This window comes from Bombus vosnesenskii, unplaced genomic scaffold, assembly GCF_011952255.1.
Source record: "Bombus vosnesenskii isolate JDL3184/JDL3185 unplaced genomic scaffold, Bvos_JDL3184-5_v1.1 scf7180000014954, whole genome shotgun sequence".
NCBI lineage: Eukaryota > Metazoa > Arthropoda > Insecta > Hymenoptera > Apidae > Bombus > Bombus vosnesenskii.
This window is the reverse complement of record NW_022883734.1, coordinates 29,466-42,199: the sequence shown is the minus strand read 5'-3', so window position 1 is coordinate 42,199 and position 12,734 is coordinate 29,466. Positions and strand designations below refer to the sequence as shown.

At 43.2% G+C, this 12,734-nt stretch overlaps 1 protein-coding gene across 1 annotated transcript; it reads right to left on the bottom strand.

The window, feature by feature from the left end:
* Positions 1 to 591: 591 nt before the first annotated feature.
* LOC117240802 lies at positions 592 to 10,521 on the bottom strand (the record flags this gene model as incomplete). Its single annotated transcript, XM_033506838.1, has 3 exons — positions 10,335 to 10,521; positions 10,013 to 10,157; positions 592 to 2,572 (listed from the first exon to the last, which is right to left on the bottom strand). Coding segments are annotated over exons 1-3 (2,313 nt in total), but the record flags the coding sequence as incomplete, so codon positions are not given.
* Between the last annotated feature and the right edge of the window lie 2,213 nt (positions 10,522 to 12,734).

Sequence of the window (12,734 nt, the reverse complement as noted above, 5' to 3'; positions counted from 1 at the left end):
GATGTGGTTGAAGTTCCCATCTTAGTTCGTCTCGGTGGCTAGTTGTTCGGGTTTCTCGAGATCGGGTTGAATTGGCAGTGGGACAAGCCTTTTGACAGCCCGATCCAAAACGCTCTTTGCCGTCTGAACTGTAGCTGTCCGGATGACACCATCGGCGCCTGGATGAACCTTGATAACTCGGCCCAGAGGCCAATGCATGGAGGGAACGTTGTCCTCTCTGAGGATGACGATTGTGCCTTTTTGGATGCCGTGTCCACCCTTGCTCCACTTATTGCGGTTGGTTAGCTCGTTCAAATACTCCTTATGCCAGCGGTTCCAAAAATGCTGTTTAAGCTGTTGGATATGCTGCCATCTGGAGAGTCGGTTCGATGGAATGTCTCTGAAATCTCGATCACGTAAGCACATTAGTGAATCGCCAATGAGAAAATGTCCGGGAGTGAGGACTAGGAGATCATTTGGATCGGTGGAGATAGGAGTTAGCGGGCGGGAATTGAGGACTGCTTCTATTTCTATGATAAGAGTATTCAATTGTTCAGAGGTGAGTAACTCGTTGCCGGCTACACGCCTGAGGTGGCGTTTAAATGACTTCACCGCTGCTTCCCATAGCCCACCGAAATGCGGCGAATGAGGGGGAATGAAGCGCCATTCGATTTGTTTGTCGGCTAAAAATGCGGTTACTTTTTCCTTGTGATCGTCCGATTGTAATAAATCGTGAAGCTCTCGTAATTCGTTGCTTGCTCCTCTGAAGTTGGTGCCGTTATCAGAATGGATGGTGGAGCAATACCCTCGTCGAGCGATAAATCTGCGAAGAGCGGCGATGAAGGCTTCGCTAGTGAGATCGTCAACGAGCTCGATGTGTACCGCTTTAATTGCTAGGCATACGAAAATGGCTACGTATACTTTTATCTGACGACGGTTACGATCTCGTTTTTCCTTGATGTGGAACGGCCCGCAGTAATCGACGCCGACGTTTGTAAATGGGCGAGATTCCGTTACTCGCGCCTCCGGCAGATTACCCATCACGTATTCTACCGGCGGTGGTTGAGCGCGGCAGCAGCGGACGCAGCCTTTGATCGCCCGCCATACTTGACTTCGACCGTCAACGGGCCAGTACCTTTGTCTTACTGCGTATAACGTAGCCTGCGTTCCGGAATGCATGTGGATCTTGTGCTCGTGGTCTATGATGCGTGTTGTAACGGATGACTTAGGTAATACTATGGGATGTTTCTGGGCGAAGGTCATCGACGAATGACTGAGTCGACCCCCGACTCGCAATATTCCTTCCTTGTCTATGAACGGATTGAGTCGCGTGAGCTTACCCTTTATCGCCGCGTTCCGATCTTTTTGGAGTGTACGAATTTCCTCGGAGAAATGGATGTTTTGCAACAATTTTATCAGTTTATTGTGCGTTATGCGTAATTCAGTAACGGTTAGGGGTGCCGCTCGGTTCCTTTTCTGTTTCCAACGGAGGCAACGAGCTATGATTCGTATCAACTTGGGCCAGGATGAATACCTTTGCAACAAACTGTAATCGGCGGGGTTTGCGGACAGACAAATCGCCCCCTTCTGCTCCGGTACTTCAATTTGCGGTGTTAACGCCCATGTCGGCCAATAGCCTTCCGACTGGTAGAGCCATGCAGGACCGTGCTGCCATATGGTTGGGCGCAGAAACTCTTCGGGTGTTTGGCCGCGTGATATTAAGTCCGCGGGATTGTCGTCGGTAGGAACGTGGCGCCAATCGCGGATGCTGGTTTTTGTTTGAATTTCGGAGACTCTGTTAGCGACGAATGTTTTAAGGGTGTGAGGTGATGTATTGAGCCAATGGAGGACGATAGTGGAATCGGTCCAATAGATAGTTCGAGTAATTTTGTGTGATAGGGCTTGTTGTACTGTCGACATCAGGGACGTAAGAAGGAGTGCTCCGCTCAGCTCGAGCCGAGGAATGGTCTGGCACTTGAGTGGGGCGACTTTCGATTTTGCGGTTAAAAGTTGGGTCCAAACACGGCCGTTGGTGTTAAGGGTTCGAAGATAAATACAGGCTCCGTAAGCCTTTTCGCTGGCATCGCAGAAACCATGCAGTTCAATTTCCATTGCGGACTCGATTATTGCCTTGCGTGGGAACCTGACGTTGTTTAATAAGGGTAATTGGGCATAGTACCTTTCCCACTCTGTATGTAACTCGATCGGAAGTGATTCATTCCAATCGATTTTCGACGACCATATTCGTTGAAGTAGCATCTTGGCCCGAACAATCACCGGTGCGAGCAGACCGAGCGGATCGTAAATTTTTGCAATCTCCGAGCTGATGATTCGTTTCGTGACTCGAGAGGGCGTGGGTTTGACTTCGACCGAGTAAAGAATAGAGTCGTCGGATGAATTCCAAAACACTCCCAGCGTCTTCAAGGTTTGCGAGTCGCCCAAAAAATGTTGGTGATTTGTTTCTTCTAAGGAAAGTCCGTGTAATAAGTCATTATCGTTTGACGCCCATTTTCGTATGTTTAAGCCGGCCAGTTGAAGTAAATTGGTGAGTTCTGTTCTGAGCGTGAGGGTGTCACAGACGAAATTCGAGCAACTGTATATAACAAACCGAAATTCCGAACGCCTTATCGCGTGTGACCGTCCGGTCAGCACCCGTTCTCAGCCGCCTGAGTGGCATTCGATCACTCCAGCCGTTCTCCGAATTTTACACTAAGTATAAACAAAACCTTCTCCCACTCCAACGAATGGAAGAATATAAATGCTCCCTTCAAAATCATCCAGTCAGTCTAATAAAAAAATTCTTAACTAATCCAAGTATCGAAAGTGTATCATCGCGAACCGAAAAAATTGTATAAATTGAGTAAAAAAATAAAAAGAACTTAATCTCTTTTTCGGAAATTAACAAGTTCCTTATTTTTACCTTAATTTTACACGACATTTTTGGCGATCCGTGTCAGGATCTATTCACTTCAGTGCAAACGAAATTACGATTTCGGCGTACGCGCATCATTGAAGATCGAAGGATCAACGGACCCAGTGCGAATCTTTGCTACTACGAAGCCCTGCAGCACATTCAACGTTCCACTACGGTGAAACTAGACGAGAGGACTATGGTCAGCGCAGACCAAGCCTACGAATAATATTCGGAATCTAGAACCAGCCAGAGAGGAAACATCCCTGAGACTCCTCAACGGTCATACTACTACGGTAAGCTGAAAAATCTGGATTCATTTTCACGATACCGTGTGAGAAAACCCAGTTTCTCAAGCGCTTCGAGTCCAAATAGCAACAGTAGTTCAGACTCAATAAGCTCAATTAGAATCATGCCCACATCAAGAAAAGACAAAGTCGAAACTATTGAAACCGTTTCTACAAACGGAGGTACGGACAATTCGATTCGTGCCATACTCGACGTGATACAAAAACAAATTGAAATTCTTGCGCAACGTGTAGAAGAGACACAACGGACGGCTGACAGTGAAAATAAGAAGCGTGCAGCGGAAATAGAACTATTAGGCAAAAATATCTCTAAAATAAAAATAGGACGCGACGCTACTACAGAACTAGGCTCCCTTATTACTATGGACGAATCTGTTGCCGCGAGAGATAGAACTTCCCCACCATGCGTTCCAATTCGAACAGAAGAAGGCAACCATCCCTCTTACGAAGACCGTCCACCGCAATTCGCCTCTCCGAGCTTACGGGCCAAAGACGCGATAGTATGTATTCCGCAATTAAACGGCGAAGACAATATCGGAGTAGAAGAATTCATACGCGAAGTACGCGAATTACGAGCCATGTGTAGCGAACCCACGCTACTATTAAAAATGATCAAAATCGGGAAAATCGCGGGTAAAGCCGCAATGGCCATCTGCAATATACCGATATACGAATACGGACACCTGTACGATGCCCTAAGACGAAACGTAGCCACCCAAGACTCTGTTAGAGAACATCAAGACCAGCTACGCGAAACGAGACAGCGTCACGACGAAAGTGTGCAAAATTATATCATCAGGTTCCGCAGAGCGCTCAATAAGTTACAATACAGTATAACGAACGAATACCGTGACGAAATTACTAGACGAGCTATGAACGACAGGATTTTAAAAGACTCCGTGATCGATTTTATCCGAGGCCTGAAAGGCGAAATAGGACAATTACTACTCGCCAATCCACCATACAATATCCTTGAAGCCGAAAAGAAAGTCACCGACATCGAGCGATTCTTCAGGGAAGATCGAAATCGACGACCAAAACCAATAGAACGATTACGACTTCCTGAGCAGCAACGACTAACAACCAATAATCCTAATCCGATCACTAAAAAACCAACTCCAACACCCAATCCAATGCCAAGAAGCTTCCGACAAACCGAACAAATACCACTTGCCCAAAGGACACAATTAAAATGCTTCAAATGCAACCAAATCGGACATGTCTCCAGTCAATGTAAAAATTTTCGAACACCCAGCCAATTTCCGAGACCACCAGCAGTCCACAATCTCGAGACACACAAGGAAGAAATAGAGGAACCAATAGACCAGACCTACGAATTAACGCCACAACAGGAAGATTACCCACAGTACTTTTACGATCCGACGGACAGCGACATAAATTCCTCATTGACAGCGGAGCAGGAATTAATATACTCAAGCGAAGATGCGTATTACGACCAAGAATAACAAAAGAACGGAAATTCTCGATGGGACACTCTAAATTTAAAACCAACGAACACGCTTTGATAAAACTATTTGGCAAAACTCTAGAATTTTTTGTGGTAGAAGACAACTTTCCAATTATAGAAGACGGCATACTCGGTTTGCCAGCTCTATCTAAATTCAAATTTGAACTCTCGAATCAACAATTAAAACTTGACAATAATATACTTTTATTGCAACAGGAAAACGACGTACCTCCAAAACAAGCAGTGTCAAAAACAGTCTACCTGGAAGGAAAACCGACAACGATATGCTTTATCAATGGTGGTGAGTGCCCAGCCAAAATGACTAATTTTATCGAAAATTCAAATACGTATGATCAAGTCTCCACGTTTAAAGATTTAGTTAGACTTTCGCATATAGAGAAAACCCTCCGTGAACCAATCGAAAAGATATTGCTGTTCTACCTCGACGTATTCAATCTAGAGACCGACTTATTACCATGCACTAATCTTGCTAAACACACAATAACGTTAAAAGAAAATAAAATCATTAACACAAAATCTTACCGACCGCCTGAATGCCATAAAGAAGAAATCAAACGACAAATGGACGAAATGCTACAAAAGAACATTATAGAACCATCTGATTCTCCTTACAATTCACCAGTCTGGGTAGTACCAAAAAAGGCAGACGCCTCAGGGAAACAGAAATGGCGAATTGTAATAGACTTCAGAAAAATAAACGAACTAACTGACCAGGACGCATATCCATTACCTGACATAGACGACATACTATCCCAACTAGGCAACGCAAAATTCTTCTCAGCCCTCGATTTATCCTCCGGATTCCACCAAATCCCAATGGACATAGACTCTAAAAAGTACACAGCATTCTCCACACCACAAGGACACTATCATTACAATAGGATGCCATTCGGTTTAAAGAATGCACCTGCAACATTTCAACGCATGATGGATACCGCGCTAAGAGGACTCATAAATAAACATTGCTTCGTATATTTAGACGACATTATAATATTCGGACAGTCGATTGAAGAGCACAATAGCAACCTCGCGATAGTATTGCAACGCCTACGCGAACTCGGACTCAAAATACAGCCGGACAAATGCGAATTTCTCAAACCAGAATTAGAATATCTTGGACATATAGTAACCGCCGAAGGTGTAAAGCCAAATCCCAAAAAATTAGAAGCCGTTAGCAATTTCAAACAGCCACGTAATCCCACAGACATCAAATCGTTCTTAGGACTAGCAGGTTATTACCGTAAGTTCATCAGAAACTTTTCTAAGATCGCGAAACCATTGACCGAACTTACAAAAAAGGAGACACCATTTCATTGGACAGATAAAACCCAGGAAGCATTCCAGACATTAAAAAACAAACTCTGTTCATCACCCGTACTAAAATTCCCAGACTTTGCGAAACTATTCACATTAACGACTGACGCCAGTAACGAAGGTATAGGTGCAATCTTATCACAGGACGGACATCCATGTTGTTATATCTCGCGAACTCTAAACCCACCGGAACGAAACTATTCCACTACAGAAAAAGAACTTTTAGCAATAATATGGGCCGTGAAACGCCTCCCACAATATCTGTTAGGACGGAAATTCCTCATCCGAACCGATCACCAAGCACTAAAATGGTTACAGAATTGCAAAGACCCCTCATCACGCTTGATGAGATGGCGATTAAAACTAGAAGAATACGAATACGACATAGAATACACGAAAGGAAAAGATAATACTGCAGCCGACGCACTATCTAGAATACATGTTCTGACCAGACGACGCGAAAATTTGAACATAGAACTCGATAAAAAATATCACGATTGGGAAAAATCTACCGACGCGTTACCCAAAATTCTCAAAATGACTCCGAACCGTAAATCTTTCTATCAATTATCCAAAGCAGAGCTAGGAAATTACGACAGAATCGAATGGTTAACTAAATTAAACGAAATTATTCATATAAACGAAAAGATAGGTATAGGCGACGACAGTTTCACAGAGACCGAAAAGAACGCGATCAAACAAATTTTACTATTCCTGAACGACACCGTAAAAGAATTAAATTTTGCATGGGAACCAATTCAAACATATAGCGACGAAGAAATAGACGAATTATTGAAAGAAAATCACGATTTAGTAGGACACCCCGGTATACAAAAGACATACGACCGCATTCGCGAACGGCACAGAGTACCAGATTTGATGAAACGTATACAACAACATATAGAATCATGCGACACCTGCCAAACATCTAAAACTACACGTATCAGACCGCGCGAAGAACCTTGTATCACCGACACACCCCTCGAACCAAACGATAAAATTGCTATGGACTTATTAGGCCCACTGAAAAAGACGAAAAAAGGCAATCAGTACATTCTATCCATACATGACGAATTGACAAAATACTTAATACTCGTACCACTAAAAACTCAGCAAACGGAAACAATTTGGAACGCACTCTTGAATCATTACATTTACATCTTTTCCGCTCCAAAAAAGATATTAACTGACCGCGGACAGAATTTTATATCTAGTTTAATGCAACAGTACGAAGACGCGTTCAAAATCAAACATATCAAAACGACATCCTTCCACCCACAAAGTAACGGATCGTTAGAACGGACACACGTAGTAATAACAGACATGTTAAAATCGATACAGCGAAATTCGGATGAAGAATGGGACGATCAACTTAACTTTGTATGCCTTGCATATAACACAATGATACACGACTCTACTGGTTACACGCCATCCGAACTCACATTCGGACACCAAGCCAATCTTCCCTCCACAATATCCAAGAATCCCCAACGCACATACGCAGACGAAGTCACGTTCCACAAAAAGGAATGGGACTCTAGACTCCGACACGCTCGCGAAACATTGATCAAAAGTAAACAGCGATATCAGCGCGATCAAAAACGTAAAATTATAAAACCTCAATCAGTTTTCAAAGAAGGAGACTCTGTTTTAATACATAACGATCATAAAAGGCATAAACTTGATGTGGAATGGTTAGGACCGTACACGATTGATAAAGTATGTACTCCATACTATCTGATTCAAGACAAAAAGATACACGGTAATCGTTTAAAACCTTACTTTCCAGGTCGACGCTCCTCTTTGCCGGAATAGTATCCGCGCAAATAAATATTACACCATTAGAAGGAAACTCTGTATTCGTAGAAAACATAGGAAAAGGATATTTATACAGCGACACTGCCAATGTAATAGTAGGATTAGACACTAGCGACATATACGAACAGATAAGCGCAATAGAATCATATAAATTAACAATAGACTCACGTGCAATCAGCAAACAATACGTCGAAGAGTTAGGCGGATTACAAAATCGCATCAATAACCTAAAACAACTCGCAAAACACTTGAAAGCGTTAACAAATACCCGGAGCACACGAGGTTTGCTTAACATCATAGGTTCCGTATCGGAAAGTCTGTTCGGGACTCTCGACGATGATGATCTTACGCTCATAAACAAAAATATGGACAAACTATTCGATGATAGTAATAAAATCAAGACCATAATAGCTAATCAAACATCACTTATTAGAAAAATTGTAAACTCAGAAAACCTAAACCACTTAGAGAGATCATATAGTGATATATTAAAATTACAACAGCAGGCAAATATCGATAGATCTATGCTTAAGATGATCATGAAAGTCGACACCGCGATGCAAACTTTACACTTCCAATTAGATGAAATACTTAACGTCATGATATTAGGCAAACAAGGAATAATTAGTCCACAAATACTTGACCCCAATGAATTCATAGAAAATTACGCCAAGACAATAGGTAGCCAGATGTACAACACCGCGATTTCTGCCAAAACCGAACATTTTCAATTCATACTCGACATCAGTGATCTTAAAATCTTCACAATAGATGACAAAATATTTTTCAAGATCATAGTACCTTTAGTCTCTAACACAGAATGGAACATATTACAAGTATATCCTATCCCGAGTAAAAGAAATGGAGTATTTTTGGCTCCAGTAGTCGAACATCAGATATATTTAACTTCAGGTCTTTCATTTATAAACGCTGATATCGAGTATATCAACAAACTTTGTAAGAATCGAGCCGGAACCACTATATGCAAACAAACACTACCTATCCATGACAGAAATTCAAGAACCGATTGTCGCAGCGAAATAATAAATTTCAAACCACACATTGAACATTGTCAAATAACTGTACTTAAGATTGAAGACATTAGCTTTATACCGCTCAAAACTAGCAACTGTTACATTGCGATACCAGCAAATCCGATAGAAATAGACACAATTTGCCAAACGAAACATACCTTACAAAAACTTGACAAGCCTTCCATCATAAGAGCTAACACTTCTTGCGATATATTGTACAAAGACGAACACATGCGTATAGGCGAAACAAAAAACGAAGTCATATACGAAATCAAAACAAAAACCCTAGCGCTCAAAACAAACGATAGTTTCACTCATCTATTAGATAAACTCGAGCGAGCACCGAAAATAATAGATAATTTACAAGGCTATAAAACAACGATCGATAAAATAGGCGACGAGATAGAAACTCTTAATTTCGAACACAGAATTAAAAATATACAGTATTGGGGACTAACCACGCTCCAGATATTAGGGTACATAGCATTAGGCATACTAGGTATATATGGATTAAACAAAATAGGGGTATTCAAATGCATCAGGAAATGTATACCGAACAAATTATGTATCAATTTATTTTGCTGCCGAAATGAAACTGTAATCAACAGCCACAATGCGACAGCCCCACCAGTACCACTCACCCTGGGCTCAACACCCAACATCTATATTCCAACCAACACATACCACTCAGATGAAGAGGAGGAATCAGCTGTAATTTTCAAGCCACGTCAAGTCCGATTCCACAAAAATCTTCCGAAGAAAACTTGAGGGATCAAGTTCAATCTAAGAAGGGGGGAATGTCACAGACGAAATTCGAGCAACTGTATATAACAAACCGAAATTCCGAACGCCTTATCGCGTGTGACCGTCCGGTCAGCACCCGTTCTCAGCCGCCTGAGTGGCATTCGATCACTCCAGCCGTTCTCCGAATTTTACACTAAGTATAAACAAAACCTTCTCCCACTCCAACGAATGGAAGAATATAAATGCTCCCTTCAAAATCATCCAGTCAGTCTAATAAAAAAATTCTTAACTAATCCAAGTATCGAAAGTGTATCATCGCGAACCGAAAAAATTGTATAAATTGAGTAAAAAAATAAAAAGAACTTAATCTCCTTTTCGGAAATTAACAAGTTCCTTATTTTTACCTTAATTTTACACGACAAGGGCTTCGTCCTTCGTTTCAGCTCCGGTGAGAGCGTCGTCGACGTAGAAATCCCGCTGCAGTACCTGTGCTGCACGTGGAAATCGATGTCCTTCGTCCTCTGCCAGTTGCTTGAGGCACCGAATAGCTAGATACGGGGCTGCGGATAAACCGAACGTTACAGTGTTAAGCTCATATGTTTCTGTTTCTCCACTCGCGCTGCGCCATAATATCCTTTCATATTTCCGATCCTCTGGTCGTACGAGGAATTGCCGATACATTTTCTCGATGTCGCCAGTGAGTACGTATTGATGAGCGCGGAATCTAATTAATATACAAAATAAATCTTCCTGTAACTTGGGTCCTGTGTGAAGTGTATCGTTTAAGGAGGTTCCGGTAGTGCTTGGTGCCGATCCGTCGAAAACTACACGAAGTTTGGTGGTTTGACTCGATGCTTTGGTCACGCCATGATGGGGTAAATAGTATCCGTTGTCGTCGGAGTGGTTGTCATTGACCTTCGTCATGTGTCCCAACGCCAGGTATTCCTGTATTACCGTTCGATATTCTGATTCGAAGCGTTTGTCGTGCTGGAATCGGCGATTGAGTGAGGCGAGTCGTTTACTCGCCAGCGTTTTAGAGGATCCGAGTGACTGAAGCTGATCGTTGAAAGGTAGAGCGACGATGTATCGTCCTTCGCTGGTGCGTCGGGTGTGGACTTGGAAGTGTTCTTCGCATCGTCGATCTGCCTCTGAGATATGTTTAATTGATGGTCCTTCATCGATTTCCCAAAACCGCGCGAGGTCTGCTTGTAAAGTCGTCGTGGATGTGTGAAATATGTTTGTAGCGGTTTGGGAAGTTGGACTCCCCCCGATTACCCATCCGAATCGCGTCTTTTGCAGACGCAGTCCAGGCTCGTCTGGCTGCGTGAGGTTGACTTGTCCCACACACATCGACGCGAGTGTTGAACCTGAGCTTAGTAGTACATCTATCGGAGCTGGTAAATGAAATCGTGGATCGGCCAATTTGAGATTTTTTGGTATCTCAAGTGTCGAACGATCGATGGGTTCGCTGGGAATTAAAGTTGATATGGTTGGAATGATAAGGAACGTTAATGTCCGCGTGTATGTACCGTCAGTGGAAGTGATCGTGGCCGTGATGTGTCGCTTAGAGGTCGTTGTCAAGGTATCTAGAGCTCCGATCGGGACCGAACATTTGTTTTGCCTTATCTTTAACGATTTTGCTAATTCCTCGGTAATGAAGTTCATACTGGATCCGGTGTCGAGCAACGCTCGACAACGGATTGGTCGCTGTTTATCATTCAAAATATTAATCTGCGCTGTGATGACTAGATCATTGGACAGTAATTCGGATGCTATTGGTCTGATATGTTCGGTCATCAACGGAGTCGTCGATCGTCGGCGTCATTGGTTGTGTGTTCGTTTGTCACTCGGCGGTGGACTTGGAGACGCGGCTGTTCGTGGTGTTTCCGATCTGTGGTCTGTTGTGTGCTTTTTGCGACGAGTGGGTGATACGTAGTGTGGCAAAGAAGGTGTTGTGGATCGGCTATTTGATGGGGAAGATTTCGGGCTGGACGTGCTGGAACGAGACCCTGAATGGCGTTTTGTCCTATGCAGCATTGTATGATGTCGTTCTCCGCATATGCGACATGATCCTGCGAAACAATGCTTCGTTGTGTGCCCTTTCCCGAGGCAGTTGAGGCATAGTGATGCTCTTTTGACCTCCCGAATGCGTTCGCGAAGGGATTTGGTTTTGAAGGTGTCACATCTCCAAATGGGGTGTGGTCCTTGACAGGTGGGGCATGTTGGAGTAACCTGTGTCGCCGTAAGTGCATGCCCTCGTGATGCGCGTTGACGGACCGGAGTAGTTTGTTCCGGTGATTCTCTTGTTTGTCTGACCGTGGTGATCGGTCTGGAGCTTCGTGCTAATCTCTCTAGAAAGTTTAATAAATGAATGTACGGAGGTATCTCGTTATTGGGCAGCGTCATTTCCCATTGCTTTTGGATACTTAGTGGTATTTTCGAGAGGATGAGGCTGTTGAGCATAGCACTGGTATCGGGGTAGGATTCTCCTAATTTGTTCAATGCATATATGTGTTGTTAAAATGTGTGGACTAAGCGCCTTAATTCCGTTGGAGATTCCTTGGTTATCCTTGGATAATCAATCATTGCCATGCAGTGACTGAAGGCTGTGTATCGTGGACATTCGAAACTTTCCTTGAGAACGGCTATAGCCTGACTGTAGTTTACATTACTAAGGGGTAACGCGTTTAAACAATCGGCTGCTTCTCCTTGCAGGGCGGACTGCAGGTAATGGAATTTCTGTATGTCAGTGAGACTAGGATTTTTATCGATTGTGGAGGAAAAGGTATCATAAAACGTGTTCCATTTTTCTAAGCTTCCGTCAAAGGTAGGGAGCCGAAGATCTGGTAATTTAATGGATATCGGATTTAAACTTGCGGATGATGCACAGGTTGGAGGGTTTATGGATGTCGACGGCGAAGCTGTTTGCGCGTTCCTCAGAAGATTTTGTAGCCTTGTGTCTACCGCGACGTACTGATCCCTTATTTCGAAGCCGCGCGCTTGTTCCTCCTCGTCCAATACTTCTAATTCGAGTTAAATCGCTTCGAATTGACTCGCAACTTCGGTCAGTTGTTTCTCGTAATTCTTTAATAAGGAATTTTGCTGACTCTCAGATTGCTCGTACTCGTCCAGTCGAT